This window comes from Phasianus colchicus, chromosome 20, assembly GCF_987193195.1.
Source record: "Phasianus colchicus chromosome 20, bPhaCol1.hap1.1, whole genome shotgun sequence".
In the NCBI taxonomy this organism is placed as follows: domain Eukaryota; kingdom Metazoa; phylum Chordata; class Aves; order Galliformes; family Phasianidae; genus Phasianus; species Phasianus colchicus.
Window position 1 is genome coordinate 8,409,054 of NC_143455.1, and position 14,713 is coordinate 8,423,766.

The window sequence follows — 14,713 nt, forward strand, 5'->3', positions numbered from 1 at the left end:
GAAAATCTGGGTTTTAGAACTGCAAAACTCACTGGTCTGGAGTGTTTTTACAGCACAGCTGCAGGTTACTGTCAGAATTGTTGTCCAGCCTCTCCTCGCCTCCTCTGCTGCTTCCTTGCATTAAGCTCCACTGATGGCGTGGCTGCAGGGTAAGTCAGTGCAGCTCTTGGAGCCAGTGGAAAACTAATCCATCTCCCCAGAAGGTTAGCTTTCTGTTAAGCCAGTTCAGCTTCCTGATCTACCTTGCATCCATAGGCTTGCTAGACCTGATTTGAGAGAGGAACAGCTGCAGCTTTCTTGATTGCTAGGTGCAACCTGAAACCTTCCAGCTCGTGTTGATTAGTGATCAGGGTTGGAATAATAGTCATAATAGTCAGCTGCTGCTGTTTTAGGCATTTCATGCTTCAATACCTTCTGAACTCAGAACTCCTATGCACCTGTAAAATGTTTGTTAGGTTTACTTGTATTTGTGTGTCCCTTCTTGATGATAATCAGTTGTAATCTTCTTAAAATGCACAAATTTCATTAACTTAAAAGGAAATTCTTACCTTACGATCGTGGTCATTTAGTTTGTTCATCTGCAGGAGAAAAAAAAAAACAACTAAAACATTTCAAAGGAAATGAAAATTGAAATGAAACTTAAAAAGAATCCCCAGAGATAATTGTAAAATAAAACTTAATGTGAGTAGTTGGATAAACAGTTTCATTTTAAAACCTTAACTGAGAAAGCAATTACCTCAATAGTTGCAGTTACAAATCTGCATGGCATTATTTACAGCCCTCTTTGTATTGAGGACCTCCTGTTTTATATCTTCCCATGTGGGAATTATAGCAGGTCCAAGGAGGGAGTGAGAGCAGGAAAATAAAAGTTGCTCAGCAGCGTGCCAGCAATGGCTGCAAACAGTAGGAATTTGTTTGAAATGTTTAAGTTTTGAGCTATGCTGCTGGAACCTGTGCACAGTGTACGGTTTGCCCCTCAGATGTTTTTCTAAGAAAACAGCATTGCAAAGTTTTATGCAATCTGAGGAAAAGTGTAATGTCAGCCACAGGTTCAGAACACCCCACTGATTTCTGTGTCTCAGGGACAGCAATGTGAAAGCCAGGAGGGGTGTGCTGGTGGTGTGTCCCTCCCTTTCCCTCCCCCCAGAGCAGGCTCATTCCAATCAGCAGTGTAATTGGAATGCAACCACAGTCTGGAGGAGGAAGGGGAATTTTTGGCAAGAAGAGACAGAGCAGTTGGGAGCTTTATTCAGATTAAAGCATAGACGACCATTCATTATCAGTAAAACACGCATTAGCAACAGCATAGCATTGTGTTTCTACAGCTGGGACTTATTTTAGTGATTGTATTGCACTGCGTATTACATGCAAACAACTGGGATCTGATCACAAAAAGCAATGTTAATGGATTTCATTAAAAGATGCCGTTTCTGTAGGGGGAAGAAAGACTTGTCTTCAAAATGAACTATTGTGGTAGAAATTGATAGGCAGCTTGTCCTTCTCCCCTCTATCCCTTGTGTTCCGTATGTTCTGCAATAAGCACTTTTTCTGGGAGAAAAGCCCTTGGGTTAAAAAACAACAACAAAAAAAATACACCCAGAAATTACAGTGCTAAAACTTGAGCTCAGGAGAGGAATGAATTAATTCCACAATGGTGATGATGCTGAAAAGACAGAACATCAGTAAACACAGCCTTAGCTATGGACCTACTCCTTTTCTTCCTCCGCCGAGCTCTGGGCTGCCACTGGCACAGCAGTGCTCACTCAGCAGTGCCTGATGGGAGGTGGGCATTGTTCTCCTACTAAGTCACGTACTGAATGTTAAATGCATTGATCATGTGTTTCCTTCTGCTTGCTTCCATGGACATTTGTGATTTCTTCTTATTTTCTTACCTTTCTTCTTGTACCTTTCCTCCAAAATATCAATCTCTCCAGTACACGTTTAAAAATTACTCATTAAGATAGCATAAGAATTAATATAATTTGTAATGTTGACAATCTCTGTTGTCCACAGCATATGTAGAATGAGATTATAAGGCATGATAAGGAGATGTGCATTGAACATACAGCATGTATGTGTGTGTTTGTCTTGGCACGTGAACGTTGTTCCTTCATGTTGGGATAGTGGTGTTCTCTTTTCTGTAGACTTCCCAGGAAGTCTGTAATAAATACAAAACATAGGTATCCACTGACTCACTGATATTTTGTAATGAATGCTTTATCTACTTATGTGTACTGGAAGCCATTAATGTCTTTTGATGATGCACTGCTGGTACAGTGCTCCTCCTTCCTTTTCAAACCAGTGTTGATAGATATGGGTGCTGGTTTGTATTCTAGTTTCTGAAAAAGTTCAGTGCAAGTTTAAATAGCTTCGTACTTTTTTCAGATTATAAATAATTTTAATAAGAATGTTACTTGTACATATTAGTTCTAAAACAAATAATGTCCTTTTGTGGCCACGTGTGCCTGTAGAAGGTCTGTTAGTGGTACAGCTGCATAGATCTGGTAATGGTGGGCGTTTCATTCATTGCGTGGGGCTCAAATCAGCATTTGCACTTGGCTCTTTGAGGAATAAAGTGAAAGGAATAAAGAACCTTTCTTTGGTTCTTTCTGTTTTTGGAATCTTTGGCTGAAATTTTACATAGGATAGAGGTCTTAAAGATAAGTAAGCCCTGTGAGTTTCATGAGAATTGCTGAGACCTGTCGCAGTGACATGAGCCGAGAGGAAAAAGCTGCAGCAAGAGATGAGGTGTTGGTAGACCACTGCAGAGCCTGCGTGGGAGAGCAGCCATGTGAGTGCCCTGCCACTGGGAAAAGCTTCAGCTGCAGCTTTCAGACAACAGTAAAACATCAATCCATAGGAAACCGAACTTCCTTCGTTTTTATTCTCAGGGAGCTATTAATCAGTTGGTTATCAGAATATTCAGAACAGGTCTAATGCAGTGTTGAAATGGTTAGAAAAATGGAGCATAAACCACAGAACGTTTTCTGTCGGTGGGAAACTTATGCAGGCAGATTGGAACTCCAAACATGGAAGAAGATTGTTTCATTTAGAACTGAGCTGATGCTGCTGGGATTTTTTTTACGTAGAAATACCTGGCAGACAGGGTGGACCTAAGAGACAGTTTCTTAGTGTGTCTCCTGTTTGCTAAGCTGACAAAGGCAGAATAAAGTCTGATTAGTCAGAATCAGTGCGGTTACTAGAAGGAGAAAACTTGGGCCATGCTATGAGTCTCTTCACTAATGGCTAATTGTTGGGGAAACAGTTATTAGTTTGTATATTGTGCAACATGAGGCACTGGGTGGATTGCACTGACAGAATTGATTAATATTTTGAAAGCAAGTTTTCATAATCCATTAACCTTCTGATTTCTATTTGAAAAGACTCGTCAAATCTCTTTTATTTGGGGCATTTTGCAATTTCTGGAGCATATGGTCTGCCCACTGGGCTGTAGATGAATTTTGCCTGAGCTGTCATTTAAAATCTTTGGCTTCACTTGACAGATCCCATTTTTTGCAGTGGATGAAATTGTGCAAGTAGTAATTTTCTGATATATTTAAGAAAGTGACCATCTAGATAAGCATCTGCTTTATATGAAGATTTTTATACCACTGGATGAAAGATGCCTTGGGTGAGCGGTGTTTGTTGACAGCTGTCGGGCTGAGGATATTCCTGTTTTAATAAAATCTTAAGGAATTGCAGGTGCATTTTTCTAAGTTTCTGTTATTATCTATTTCCTTCAATGTCTTTTAAGTTATCAGCTGCTTATAAATGGAGCAGTGGTTAAATTTCTGGGCATCTGGAGGCCTGCGGGGTTTTACTGCATCATCCTGCGGACTGTATTTGATGGATTCGTGGAGCAGGCTGTGGTGTTACAGTCTTCTTGTTGCACATGTTGAACTCCAGGTATCAGCAGTACCGAACGTGTTTGGCACGTTATCAGTGTGGTACCATTTGTTGGCTGTTTATAGTGAGACTTACTGGGTGAAAATCCCTTAAATACAGGAATGTTTTAGGAGGCCCATTGCGTCTTTGAGCTGAAAAACTATTTCTTGACCCTTTTCATCTTTAGAAGGAACAACTGATAACAACCTGGCACCAGTCCTTTTACTTCAGATTAACACTATTGTTGTTAGCATCCCGTTGCATTAAACTAATTTGCTGAAGCTTTCCTGGGAACTTACATATGCCTTTCCTATAGTGTATGCCAATGCACAGAAGATTGTTTTATGACTACCTGCAGTCATTAATGAATATCCCCTTCTGTTCTGTGGAACACAGACATTTGTTAGACCTGAGCAGAGTTTTAGTGAGATTTTACAGTGCTGAATTCCTTTGGAAAGTGCTTTCACTAAATCATTATCTCTATGAACATGGCCACATAAAAATTGGGAATGCCTTCATTCCATTGATATAAAATAATATGTATCTTGGACTGAATAGCATCAAAGCTATTCAGAATGGTGCTTCTCTGCCCCACTGTGGAAGTATCCGTGACGTGTGAGAGAATGTGGGGGATCTGTGGGGGATCTTCTGTAGCCTGAAGTGCTTGGGGTTGGTGGCTGTGTGGTGCTCTGACTGGGTGCTCCTTTCTCTCTTGTGTTTCCTGGTAGTGACAAATATTGGAGGTCTCATTAAAAAAATATATCAAAAGGAATCCTATGCTGAGGAGTCTTCTACAGCATTGATTCCATCCACATACTTCCATGTTTTCTTTTATCACTCAATACTCTGGAATCTTTCTGTGTTACCCATTAAATGTTTTAGTGTTTTGCAGGGGAATCTAATAGTTCCTGCTTGCTAAACCTGCCATAATGAATAAGTGTGTGTAGTTGAACAGCAGTGCAATTTGTGAGAAGTCTTTTGTGTGTACTTTGGCACTGTTATATGAAAGTTGTCTCCTTTCATAGATGTATTTTTTCACCTCCATTTTTATATACTCCATTCTTATTTTCCCCTTGGTATTTTTGGTGGAGAAGTGCAGATGTTCCTTCCTATTTACATAATCAGAAAAGCTCCCCAAAATGTTCAGCTCCTACAATAATACATATTTTTGGAGCTATTGAAACTCTACTGTTAGAATTCAGTCTGCTCCACCCTGATGTTTTTTCAGGTAAAAAAAAAAAAACAAAAACGTATTTACTCTACATGTAAGATAAGAAAAAAGCCAAGGCCACCTCGTGCACTCCTCTGTGGTCAGAAAGCTGTGAGTGTTCTGCAGAACAGAGCAGAAGAGCTTGTGTTGTTTGTGCCCCCGTGTGCTGAGCTCATTAGGACTGATCTGGTTCACTCAATAGGTAAAGGTAGGAACAGCTCCAGTTGGCACCAGGGAGAAAAATGCATGCGAGGTGCAAGGCTGCTGCCTGGGGAAAGCACAGCTGTGTGGCTTCCCTGCAATCTACCCACAGGTGAACTGCCAAAAGATGACACTTCTGGCTCAGCTTTCCGGAATTATTTTACATGATAATAGAAATGGTGTAGGTTCACAATTCTTTTATGTTCGTTCCTGTTGTTTTGAGCAGGATTTTCTGGTATGCTGGGCAAGTAAATTAATGCAGTTGGTATTAATAACCAGAAACTTAATTTTACATTTCTTGTTTTTCTACAGTACTGTGTGCAAAAAACTTGGTGAAAAAGGACTTTTTCCGTAAGTAGCTGTTCAAGTTTTAAACATTTATAGTTGGGATAAGTATTATGCAAGTTCTGTAAATCCCTGTTTGCATGTGATTGCTGTATTTGGATGGTTGCAGTAAGGGGTCTTTAATGTTTTTGTTCTATTTTATTTCAGGGCTTTTGATTACTTTATTTTTCTTGGATGACACAACATTCATAATAATAATTAAAACCAAAATACATTAACGCTTTCCTTCTCCTCTTCTGTCTGTTTTTTTATGGGATTGGGAAACAAATTTACTCTCTCAAGCAAATGACGTTTTTCAGCATTGGTGTCATGTACTTAAAATATATAAGAACTTTTTGTCCAGCAGACATATAAGTGCATCTCAATTATTAATTGTGTCATAATACTTACGTACTCTGAAATTATATTTTAATTAATAAAGAGGATGAAGAAGGCAGACAGGAATGTTATTGGCTCTGTAGGCATGCACACACACATCACCTGCCTGCTGCCTTCTTGTTGGGGGTAGGAAGAATTCAAGAGATCAGACCTGAGCTTTGAAAAGAACAGTTCCATACTGCAGCTAAGCCACTCGGCACCATGGATCCCAAGAGGCCCCTCCCTGCCTGCCTGCATTGCCTTTATCCCCATCTGCCATGTCTGGCACCAGCTCTGGGCCACTGGTGCCAGACTGACTCTGTCTGAGTCACCTGAGGAAGCAGAGCTGGTGCAAACCTTACACTACAGAAAAAGCAAATAATGTTTCACCTCTGCAATTCCTGCAGCTGAGTCACTGGGCATGCAGATGAGGGCAGGAATTAGCGTGAGGGAAAAACAGTGTTAGTGGTGGGACCATCCCTTCTGGGGTCAGCTAATAGCTCAGGACAGCAGTTGCAGTAGAGCTAATTGTAGACTGCTCTGGTCCTGCTTCTTTCCCACCCTCGGCTGTGTAGTCCAGTAACTGTCTTTGCATGGAGTTTTGTTAGCAGCTGAACCTGTGCTATGAATTTCTGAGGTACTAAGATAGGAGAAAATGCAGCAGGAAACGAGCAGAAAAACAAAGATGATCTCAAATGGTATACATAGCATGTATAATCTGCTATAGATGATTTCCTTTAATACAAATATCAACTAAAAAAATGATTACAATTGGCCTTTAAAATAGGAAGAGTGCAGTTCTGTTTTCCCTATCTTTTGTTGAATGTTTCATATACCAAAAACTTACCCAGTCCTGAATTAAGGAAATTAAGATGTTCAGAGGCTTCACAGAAAGACTCCCTCCATCCTCCCCCGGGTGTTTGATAGTGATAGAGTCTGAGAGAAACTTGTGTGGAATAACTTATAAATCTAGCCATATCCAGCTCTTAACACATCGTGCAATTCTTTTATATCATAGTCAAGAAATATGACTTACTTTTAAATTTGCAGATGGCTTTTATTAATGTATGTATGTTTAAAAATAAAAGCAGTGATTTAGGATTCTGAAGCATCTTGATTCATTTGCTAATTTTTTCCTTTCTCTTAGGACTTCCTGATCCATTTGCTAAGGTTGTGGTGGACGGATCTGGCCAATGCCATTCTACAGATACTGTGAAGAATACACTTGATCCAAAATGGAATCAGCATTATGACCTGTAGGTGGTAACAGTGATAACCAAAGGTTTGAAGTGCAGTCCTCTAAAGTACACAGAAATTATCTGATGTTCATAATATTGTCCTACTGACAGCCTTGCTAATATCACAGAGTTTATTAGTTTGGGTGAAAAATACATCTGTCAAAATCACATTCTCATTTCCCTCAAAATCTAAATGCTGTGCTTGATTTTCTAGTGATGATGTCTGCAACGTGCTTTGTATGTACTGTAGTATGATCTTATAGTAATATTGTATATTGACACCTGTACAGTGAAGTCAGTAATAGTATTTCCCTCGAACTGCTCGTCGTATTTTTTTTGTAGTACTATACTGTCTTCCTGTTCTGTTTCTTGTTCATTTTTCCATTTTCTGTCTCAGATGCTCTTTTATTACAAATTCTTATGTTGTTATCATTGCTTGAGCATCCTTCTGTGTAGTTGAGCAGTATAATCAGTATGGCATGTATATGTTGTGTTTTTTTCTGTTTTTCTAAAGCATGGAATATTTGGTGTAATGTGGTTTATTAAAACTTCTACATAGATTTTTTTTGTGCTCATGCATATATTGATGCATTATATATTTTCTGTCCTTTTTATCTGTGTATTTTCTCTTTCTTGAAAATGAGGAAGAGAAGTGAAAAGTTTTGCCTCATCATGTCCTTCTTTCTTTCCAATGCATTGTTAGGTCTTTTTTTTTCTCTCCCATGACTATTTCATATCTGTGTTCTGTGTTGAAACTGTCTTCACCACGGCCCCCACATATCTGCCAAAGCTGTTACTTTGAAGTGGTGACAATGCAAGTAAGCCATTGACAGGTGTGGGTTAGAAGGGACTGTAGGTGCTCCATGTTTTCATGATTTGGAGAGTTGGTTGAATTTTGGAGAAGGAGCAGAAGACATAGGAAATGAGGAAAGAAGTTAATATGCTGTAAGAGTAATGGAAAAAAAAAAAACAAACAGTAAAACCTTTTGAAAAAAACTCCTTTTTGGTTGCAGTTTTCAAGGAAGGATGAAGAGAAGGTATTTTTGCATTCTTAGCTTTGAATCAAGACTGTGATCACAGTCTACGTTCTTTTATACAAAACAGAGATAGAAAAGGGGCTCCTAGCAGAACATTTTGTTGAGGCAGATTTGGGCCATCCCTGTGTTGCAGTACTTAAAATTAATTGTGCATGTTACTTAAAATGCACAGTTTTCCTTAAAGGTTCCGAGATCTTCATTTCATTCTTCCACCTCATTTCTGTTTCTGTTGGTGACTGGTGACAAATTGCTCTTAATCAGATACAGGTATCTGTCTCCATGCTTAACTTGTATGTTTATGAGATTTGGGGAAGAGCTCCTGCTAGAGTGTTGTAAGGAATTTACACTTTTTTTTTGAACATGACTAGATTTTGCTTAGTTGGGATATTATTTTCAATATAAATTACATGTTCTCTAGGGATAACTGCTGTCCTTGATTCCAGCAGTTCAATTCTTTAATGAACAGAAGTATACAGAGCCTTTCTAATCCAAAGTACAATTCATTGTTGTGGCAAGCCTTGTAATTTGAAAGTAATCCTCTCTCTCTCAAAATTTTCATAATCATTTATCCCATTTTATTGTTATTTGTCTTGCTGGTCATCCTTTACTCTTTGGAAACTTTTTTCATTTATAAATACCAGTAATCTAGTCTTCAGTTCCTCTTTGAAAAAGCAATAAAGGATCAATTGTTTGAGCTACAACAGCTCACTGTCTGTCTTAAAATAAAAGATAACTTTTTAATATACTTAGTTTCAGGTCTCAGCTCTTTGTCTGAATTAGGTAATGAACTTTTCCTTTTGGGGAGGAAAAAAAAAAATTACTAAAAATAGTAACCAGTCTACTGCCAAGCACCTGATGGAAGACCTTGTAGGCTGCAGGAATTAATTTTCTCATTCTTTGAAAGCAATATTATATTAGATTTTTAAAACTCTCTAATGTTTACCCTAACTACACACCACTGCATGGGAACGCTGGTCTGACTTACAACACTTCCACTGTTACAGGAAATACTTTGCACACCAAGCATAACCCATAGAGTCTTGGTGGCAGAATGCCTGCTTGCTTCTGCCACCACAAAGCATAGGAAATCCACCAGAGGAAGGTGGAGTTATGTAGATTATTTTTTTTTCTTAAGTCCTGCTTTTCTTCCTACCATTTTTGAATGACTGCAGTAGGTTTACATGCAGTAAAGTTGTCTCTTTGTAATTGCATTCATTGAAGTCCCCTGTATGGGATTTGTGTAACAGGTTAACACTGCTGCTAATCTTGTGTATCACATAATAGCATATGAAAATGGCCCACTAAGATGGATCTATTGCAGTGTGTTTATGGAATAATGTCTGAATTAGCTGGCTAAGTCCAAGGGAATTTTGTTTTGTTAACCTGATTCAGCATAATAGATACTCTGTTGTATAAGTTTTTTTTAAAGAATTCTTTAGTGTTATAAAGAACAAAAAAAGTTTTGTTTTTGCCTTACATGGTCCTTAATTTCTTATTGTGAAAGAAAGCAGCTGAATTAGTTAGATGCTGTGATTCTTAAGTCTAGATGGGTGTGTGTAGAGGGGGAAATGTGGGATGCCTTCCAGAAAGAAATTACCAAATAGTTGCTATCTGAATGCAGTTCAACGTTAGCAGAATACCACACTTGCCCTGGATGTATTCCCTTCCTTATTTTCAGGCTTGTTTGTGCTTTCCCTATTGTTAAGGGCTCTTCTCAAGGCTTCGAATAACCAGACTTTGTGTCTACACATCTTCTTGCACTAAAAGCATTAAAATGCTATTTAAACCATACCCAATTGCTTTTGTTCCCTTCCTCACCCTTGTTCCACAGTTGCAGTCTCTCCCACAGCTTTCCCACTCTCACCTATTCTCCCTAGCCTGTTCCAGCCTTCTTTGTCAGCCTCTACCCTTATAGCACAGCAAACCTCTAAAAGATATTTGTGCCATAGTCTGCTCCTTGGCCCCTCCTTGCTCTGTGGCCTTCCAGTCTGCACCCCAAGATTCTAGCAGGGATTCATGGCTTTTCCTCCTTGTTGCACCTCTCCAATTCACTGTAGCTTCTCTCAGCTCCTGTGACTACTCCACTCCCCAGCATCTCCTTGCTGCAGCTTCAAGTGCTGTTCTGTGCCTCTGCCTCGTCAAGCTGCAGCACTGCCCCAAGCAGAATCACCTCTCTCCCTTGCCATCACCGTGTAACAGTCTGGTCTCCTTGATGTGGCTGTTTAGACTGATGTGGTGAAGCTTTTGCCCTCTGCATTCAGGTGGAAGTGTTGCTGGCTCTGGCAGATCTGGCTGTTCCAGCTCAAGCACGGCAGATCTGTGTGTCTTTGCTGAACCTTTGAGGTGTGTCTGTTGTGCAGTAGAAGCTCTTTGGCCTGCTGTTTGCTTGGTGCAGCTGCTTTAATGTGTTTTTAGGCTTAATTCAATGTTGGGTTGGGTCATACCGAAGAGGGGGAGGGCAGGCAGCCAGTGCCATGTGTACATGCTGTGTTCCTGCCCCAGCCTCTGGCTTGGTGCTGCAGGCTCAGAATACCCCTCAGTTACTCCCAGGGATGAGAGCAATGTCAGGGTGGGGAGAAGAGGAAAAATCTGGGATGACATTTTTTGTTATTTCTCTTCTCCCTTTTCTCCTTCGGCATGAAAACAGTTGATAACTCAAAGCATGACACTACTGTTATATTTAAAACAAGCAGAAAAACAAATGTGGAAAAAAAAATAACAGCAGAAATTGGAAAACAGAGAAACAAACTAAATAATTTGTCCAGCTCATAAAAGGAAACAAAGCCTAAGTGACAGCATGGATTAGAAGCAGGGAATTCCTGGCTTCCAAGCCTGAATTCATTCCTCTTGATGTTGCATTTTTCTCTCTTTCTGGAGGGAATACATCTGGCTTGTGATCAGGAAGAGATGTGTTTTTTCAGGAATAGTTTTTTTCCACTTTCTTCATTCTGCTTCTCTACCAAGCTGAACTCTTCGGGGAAAATGTGTACAGTGCCATGGGGCTGAAAGGCTGGTGGTACCAAACCTTCCTGAGCGTGGTGTCTTGGCACAGGAGGAGTACTGTCCTGGCACAGATAAATTTATTTAGACAAAGTAACAATTGTCCCTATGTGGTACATTTGATTAAAATATTTTGCACCTTCCTGGCATTTACATGATTTTTGTCTAGAAGTGGAAGTGCTAAGAATAGGTAGTTGTCATAACGTTTCCAAACATGTGATTCTTATCCGAAGCCCTAACTTTACAGATCAGGGAAATGCAGGGATATGCACCAGATGCTCCGTAGTTAACAAAACATGCATAGAAATTGAGTTTCCACATTTCCACTTCATTAATACTAATATGGTTATCTTTGTTATCTTTGTTGAAGGATTTAAGCAGTGAAATTGATATTGCTGATGAAGTGGGGTTTCAAAAATAAATAAATAAAGCCTCTAAAAACTTGAACAAGTAATATAAGGAGAAAAAGAGAAGCATCCAATAAAATGAAGTTGTTTCATTTAACTTGCTCACTTTAATTTTTGGAACATTCTATTTTAATAACAAATAAAATTGCTAACTAAGGCTTATGTTGGAACTTTATTGCCAGATGATGTAAAACAAATGTAACCTACCCACCAAATGAATTGGGAACGTCAGCTTGTCCTACCACCATTCTCTAAATGCAGCCATATATTTTCATGCCTGAAATTATGCAGAAACATAGATGCAGCATTTCCCTATAAAGCCAACCAGCAGTTACTGAGCTATTTCTTCTCCTTGTTTCTTTTTCTTCTTTTCATTTGGTGAATGCAGCTTGCCTTGCTTATTTCCTTTAAACGAGTGAATCAGCCAGGTTTTTAGGTTAAAAATCACAGTAGGTAAAGTAATTGTGTAGTAAGTCCTCACCTGTTTGGTACAGATGGTTTACTGTCTGCATCTCAGCCATGAGAACCTCACCCTGAAATGTTTCAGTAATTCTTGGAAACGGTGTTGTATGTTCAGCTGTTCTGCATATTATTCAAACTGTTCTATTGTGAAATTGTGTTTAACCATATACCTTTGACTTTTTTAAAGCAACAAGGAAAACTGGAAAATTCAAGACAGGTCATGATAAGTCTTTATTTTTAAGTGCGCTTAGCTTGTTCTCATAAGAATTTATTTTAAGTACATGAAACATTGTAGACTGCAACTGTGCACGTGCATACCCATCTTCATCTCGTTTCTCTATGCAAAACTGGCATTGTCAAGGTTGTAAGGCCAAAAATCTAACCTGTACTATGTAATCTGTTTACTCTTCCAAAAAACTTGGATTTTGTTTGTGTCAGTTGTGGATTTTTTATATTTTTTTATTTATTTTTTAATTGTGCACTTGTTGTCATCTTAAAACAGATTCATGTGTATGTGTCTACGCTGGGCTTGTCTGTCTTCTGTTTCTTGAATGAGTCCCTGTCTGCAGGTGGTTTTAAAAAAAAAATAAATTCAAAGTTCTGCTTTGAGTTTTATACCATAAAAGAAAAAGGAAGAAGTGTTAATTGAGAGCTTACATGATCAGAGCTATAATTTTTAACCGTGAAAGCTAGATCAATTATTTGGTTTGCCAACCTTGACAGTATCATTTGTATCTTTATGAAATTACTCAGATGTGTTGAAGCCAGTAAAGTCTTTTGTCATTGAGGGAGAGGTATGTAGGAACTGGCTGAATTATTTGATTAGCTTTCCTTCAAAAACAGACAGAGGTCCCACTTGGAACTCAACTACAGAAGGCCAGAATCTGTGATCTGGGAGCAGTTCTCATTTTCTAAGCATAGATACAAATTAATTTTCTTTGACTTAAAATTACTAATATTATTCAGTATTGTCAATAACTGGTATATCATCGGTGTTTTAAAGTTGTCCTCTGTAAACCAAGACTAGCTCACAAAGCAGTTGCTTCAGAGGAGCAAAGATTCAAGCAAACAAACAAGAAGCAAAGATGCATAGCCTACAGTGTGCAGGTTTCCTCAAGTTGGTGAGGCACAGATCTGGGTTTCTCAGAGCATTTGAGTAGAAGTGCTGGCAGGACACAGGTCGAGATGGGAGGGGAGCCTGGCATCTATTGACTAAGATATGGTTATAAACTTCATGAAATGGGTCGTACTTGTGAAGTGATATGTGCTTCAAACTGGGCATTTCTGGAGTTTTCTTAGTAATAGTCGATAGCTTCCTGAAGGTTCATTGAGTGCAGGTTTGTAGCTGGGTTTACTTTCTGTTTTCCTGAGTGCTGAGTTCATAAGAGCGGTAGGGTGACTTGCACTCCCAGGGGCTGGAAGAGTGGCCTGAGAAAAGCAGTAGATGAAATGCTGCAGAAGGATGCTGAACTGTTTCTGTCCTGGCATCTGGAATGTGCTAGCACTGCTAACAGATGCATCCTCCACAAGCATTGCCGTGGTTCTCCATTAGGCTGAATGTAGGCATGAATCAAAGCATGTTCATCACCCTGAGGAGATGGAGTCTCAGAGGCCAGGCCAGTCTGTCAGGGATGCTGTTTTAAACAGTTTTCAGTAGACTTTGGATTCTTATGAGTACCTTTGTTCAGAATCAGGATTTTAGATCAATTTGTGTTCAAGTAAATTCCTTCATGAGACGCGCTTTCATTGCGGTGTTATGTGCACATCTGAAGATGAGTTGTTCTTGCTAGTAAAGCGTGTGTTCAGTTTTTCATGTAATGGCTGATAATTTTTTTTCCCCTGAGGTCATTTCTGGAGCATCTTCAAAGTATTCAGTAAATGTCATTCACAGTACTGTTGTTCACATTTTTCAGGTATATTGGGAAATCGGATTCAATAACGATCAGTGTGTGGAATCACAAGAAAATTCATAAAAAGCAGGGAGCTGGTTTTCTGGGCTGTGTGAGACTTCTTTCAAATGCAATTAACCGCCTTAAAGACACTGGTTGTAAGTAAGCTAAATGCTAGTGTTTCTTTTCTTTCAAATGTCTTGTGTGCAGAAATGTTAAAGAGTGACACTTGATTGAGTTTGTGTTGGTTTTTATGAAGCTCGTACATTCCAAGGTAGTTTGTAACTGTGCTTTGTTGCTGAGGATGGGTAGGTTAGAGAACATAACTTACTGTTGGCTTTCCAGTTCTTTTGCCCAATTCATGAAAGCAGTGGGAGGTTCAGTGCAGCAGCCTGGTTGTGCATTGTCAAGACTGAACTTACTGTGTTGGAATTTTGAAGAAAGACAGATTCTTATTACTTTCAAGTTTCCTTTTTATTACCTTCAAAAATGCACAGGATAAATGGAAAGATAATCCTCTCTTGAAGAAAAGCTGTAGTTTAAAATGTCTGGCTCTTCAAAATTAGCTTAGTAAATTCAGTCATAAAATGTTGTTTTATAACACAGCTTTGCATTTACTTCTGAAAAAGTTAATCAGCAGGTAAGATCCTGTTTCATCAATATCCTAATAATCGTTTGCACC

The 14,713-nt window shown here is 39.1% G+C and overlaps 1 protein-coding gene across 5 annotated transcripts in view; it reads left to right on the plus strand.

Annotated features, from left to right (window-relative positions):
* SMURF2 (SMAD specific E3 ubiquitin protein ligase 2) overlaps positions 1-14,713 on the plus strand; it is a 59,750-nt gene that overhangs the window by 20,822 nt on the left and 24,215 nt on the right. For all 5 annotated transcript variants that reach the window (XR_016459065.1, XM_090121851.1, XM_031598783.2 and 2 more), the window contains 3 exons: positions 5,609-5,647; positions 7,146-7,254; positions 14,056-14,189. Coding sequence is in view for 4 of the 5 variants with exons in the window: in XM_090121851.1 (XP_089977977.1) it covers positions 5,609-5,647; positions 7,146-7,254; positions 14,056-14,189 (282 nt within the window). In the remaining variant the exon portion in view is untranslated. The remainder of the gene's footprint in view (positions 1-5,608; positions 5,648-7,145; positions 7,255-14,055; positions 14,190-14,713) is intronic.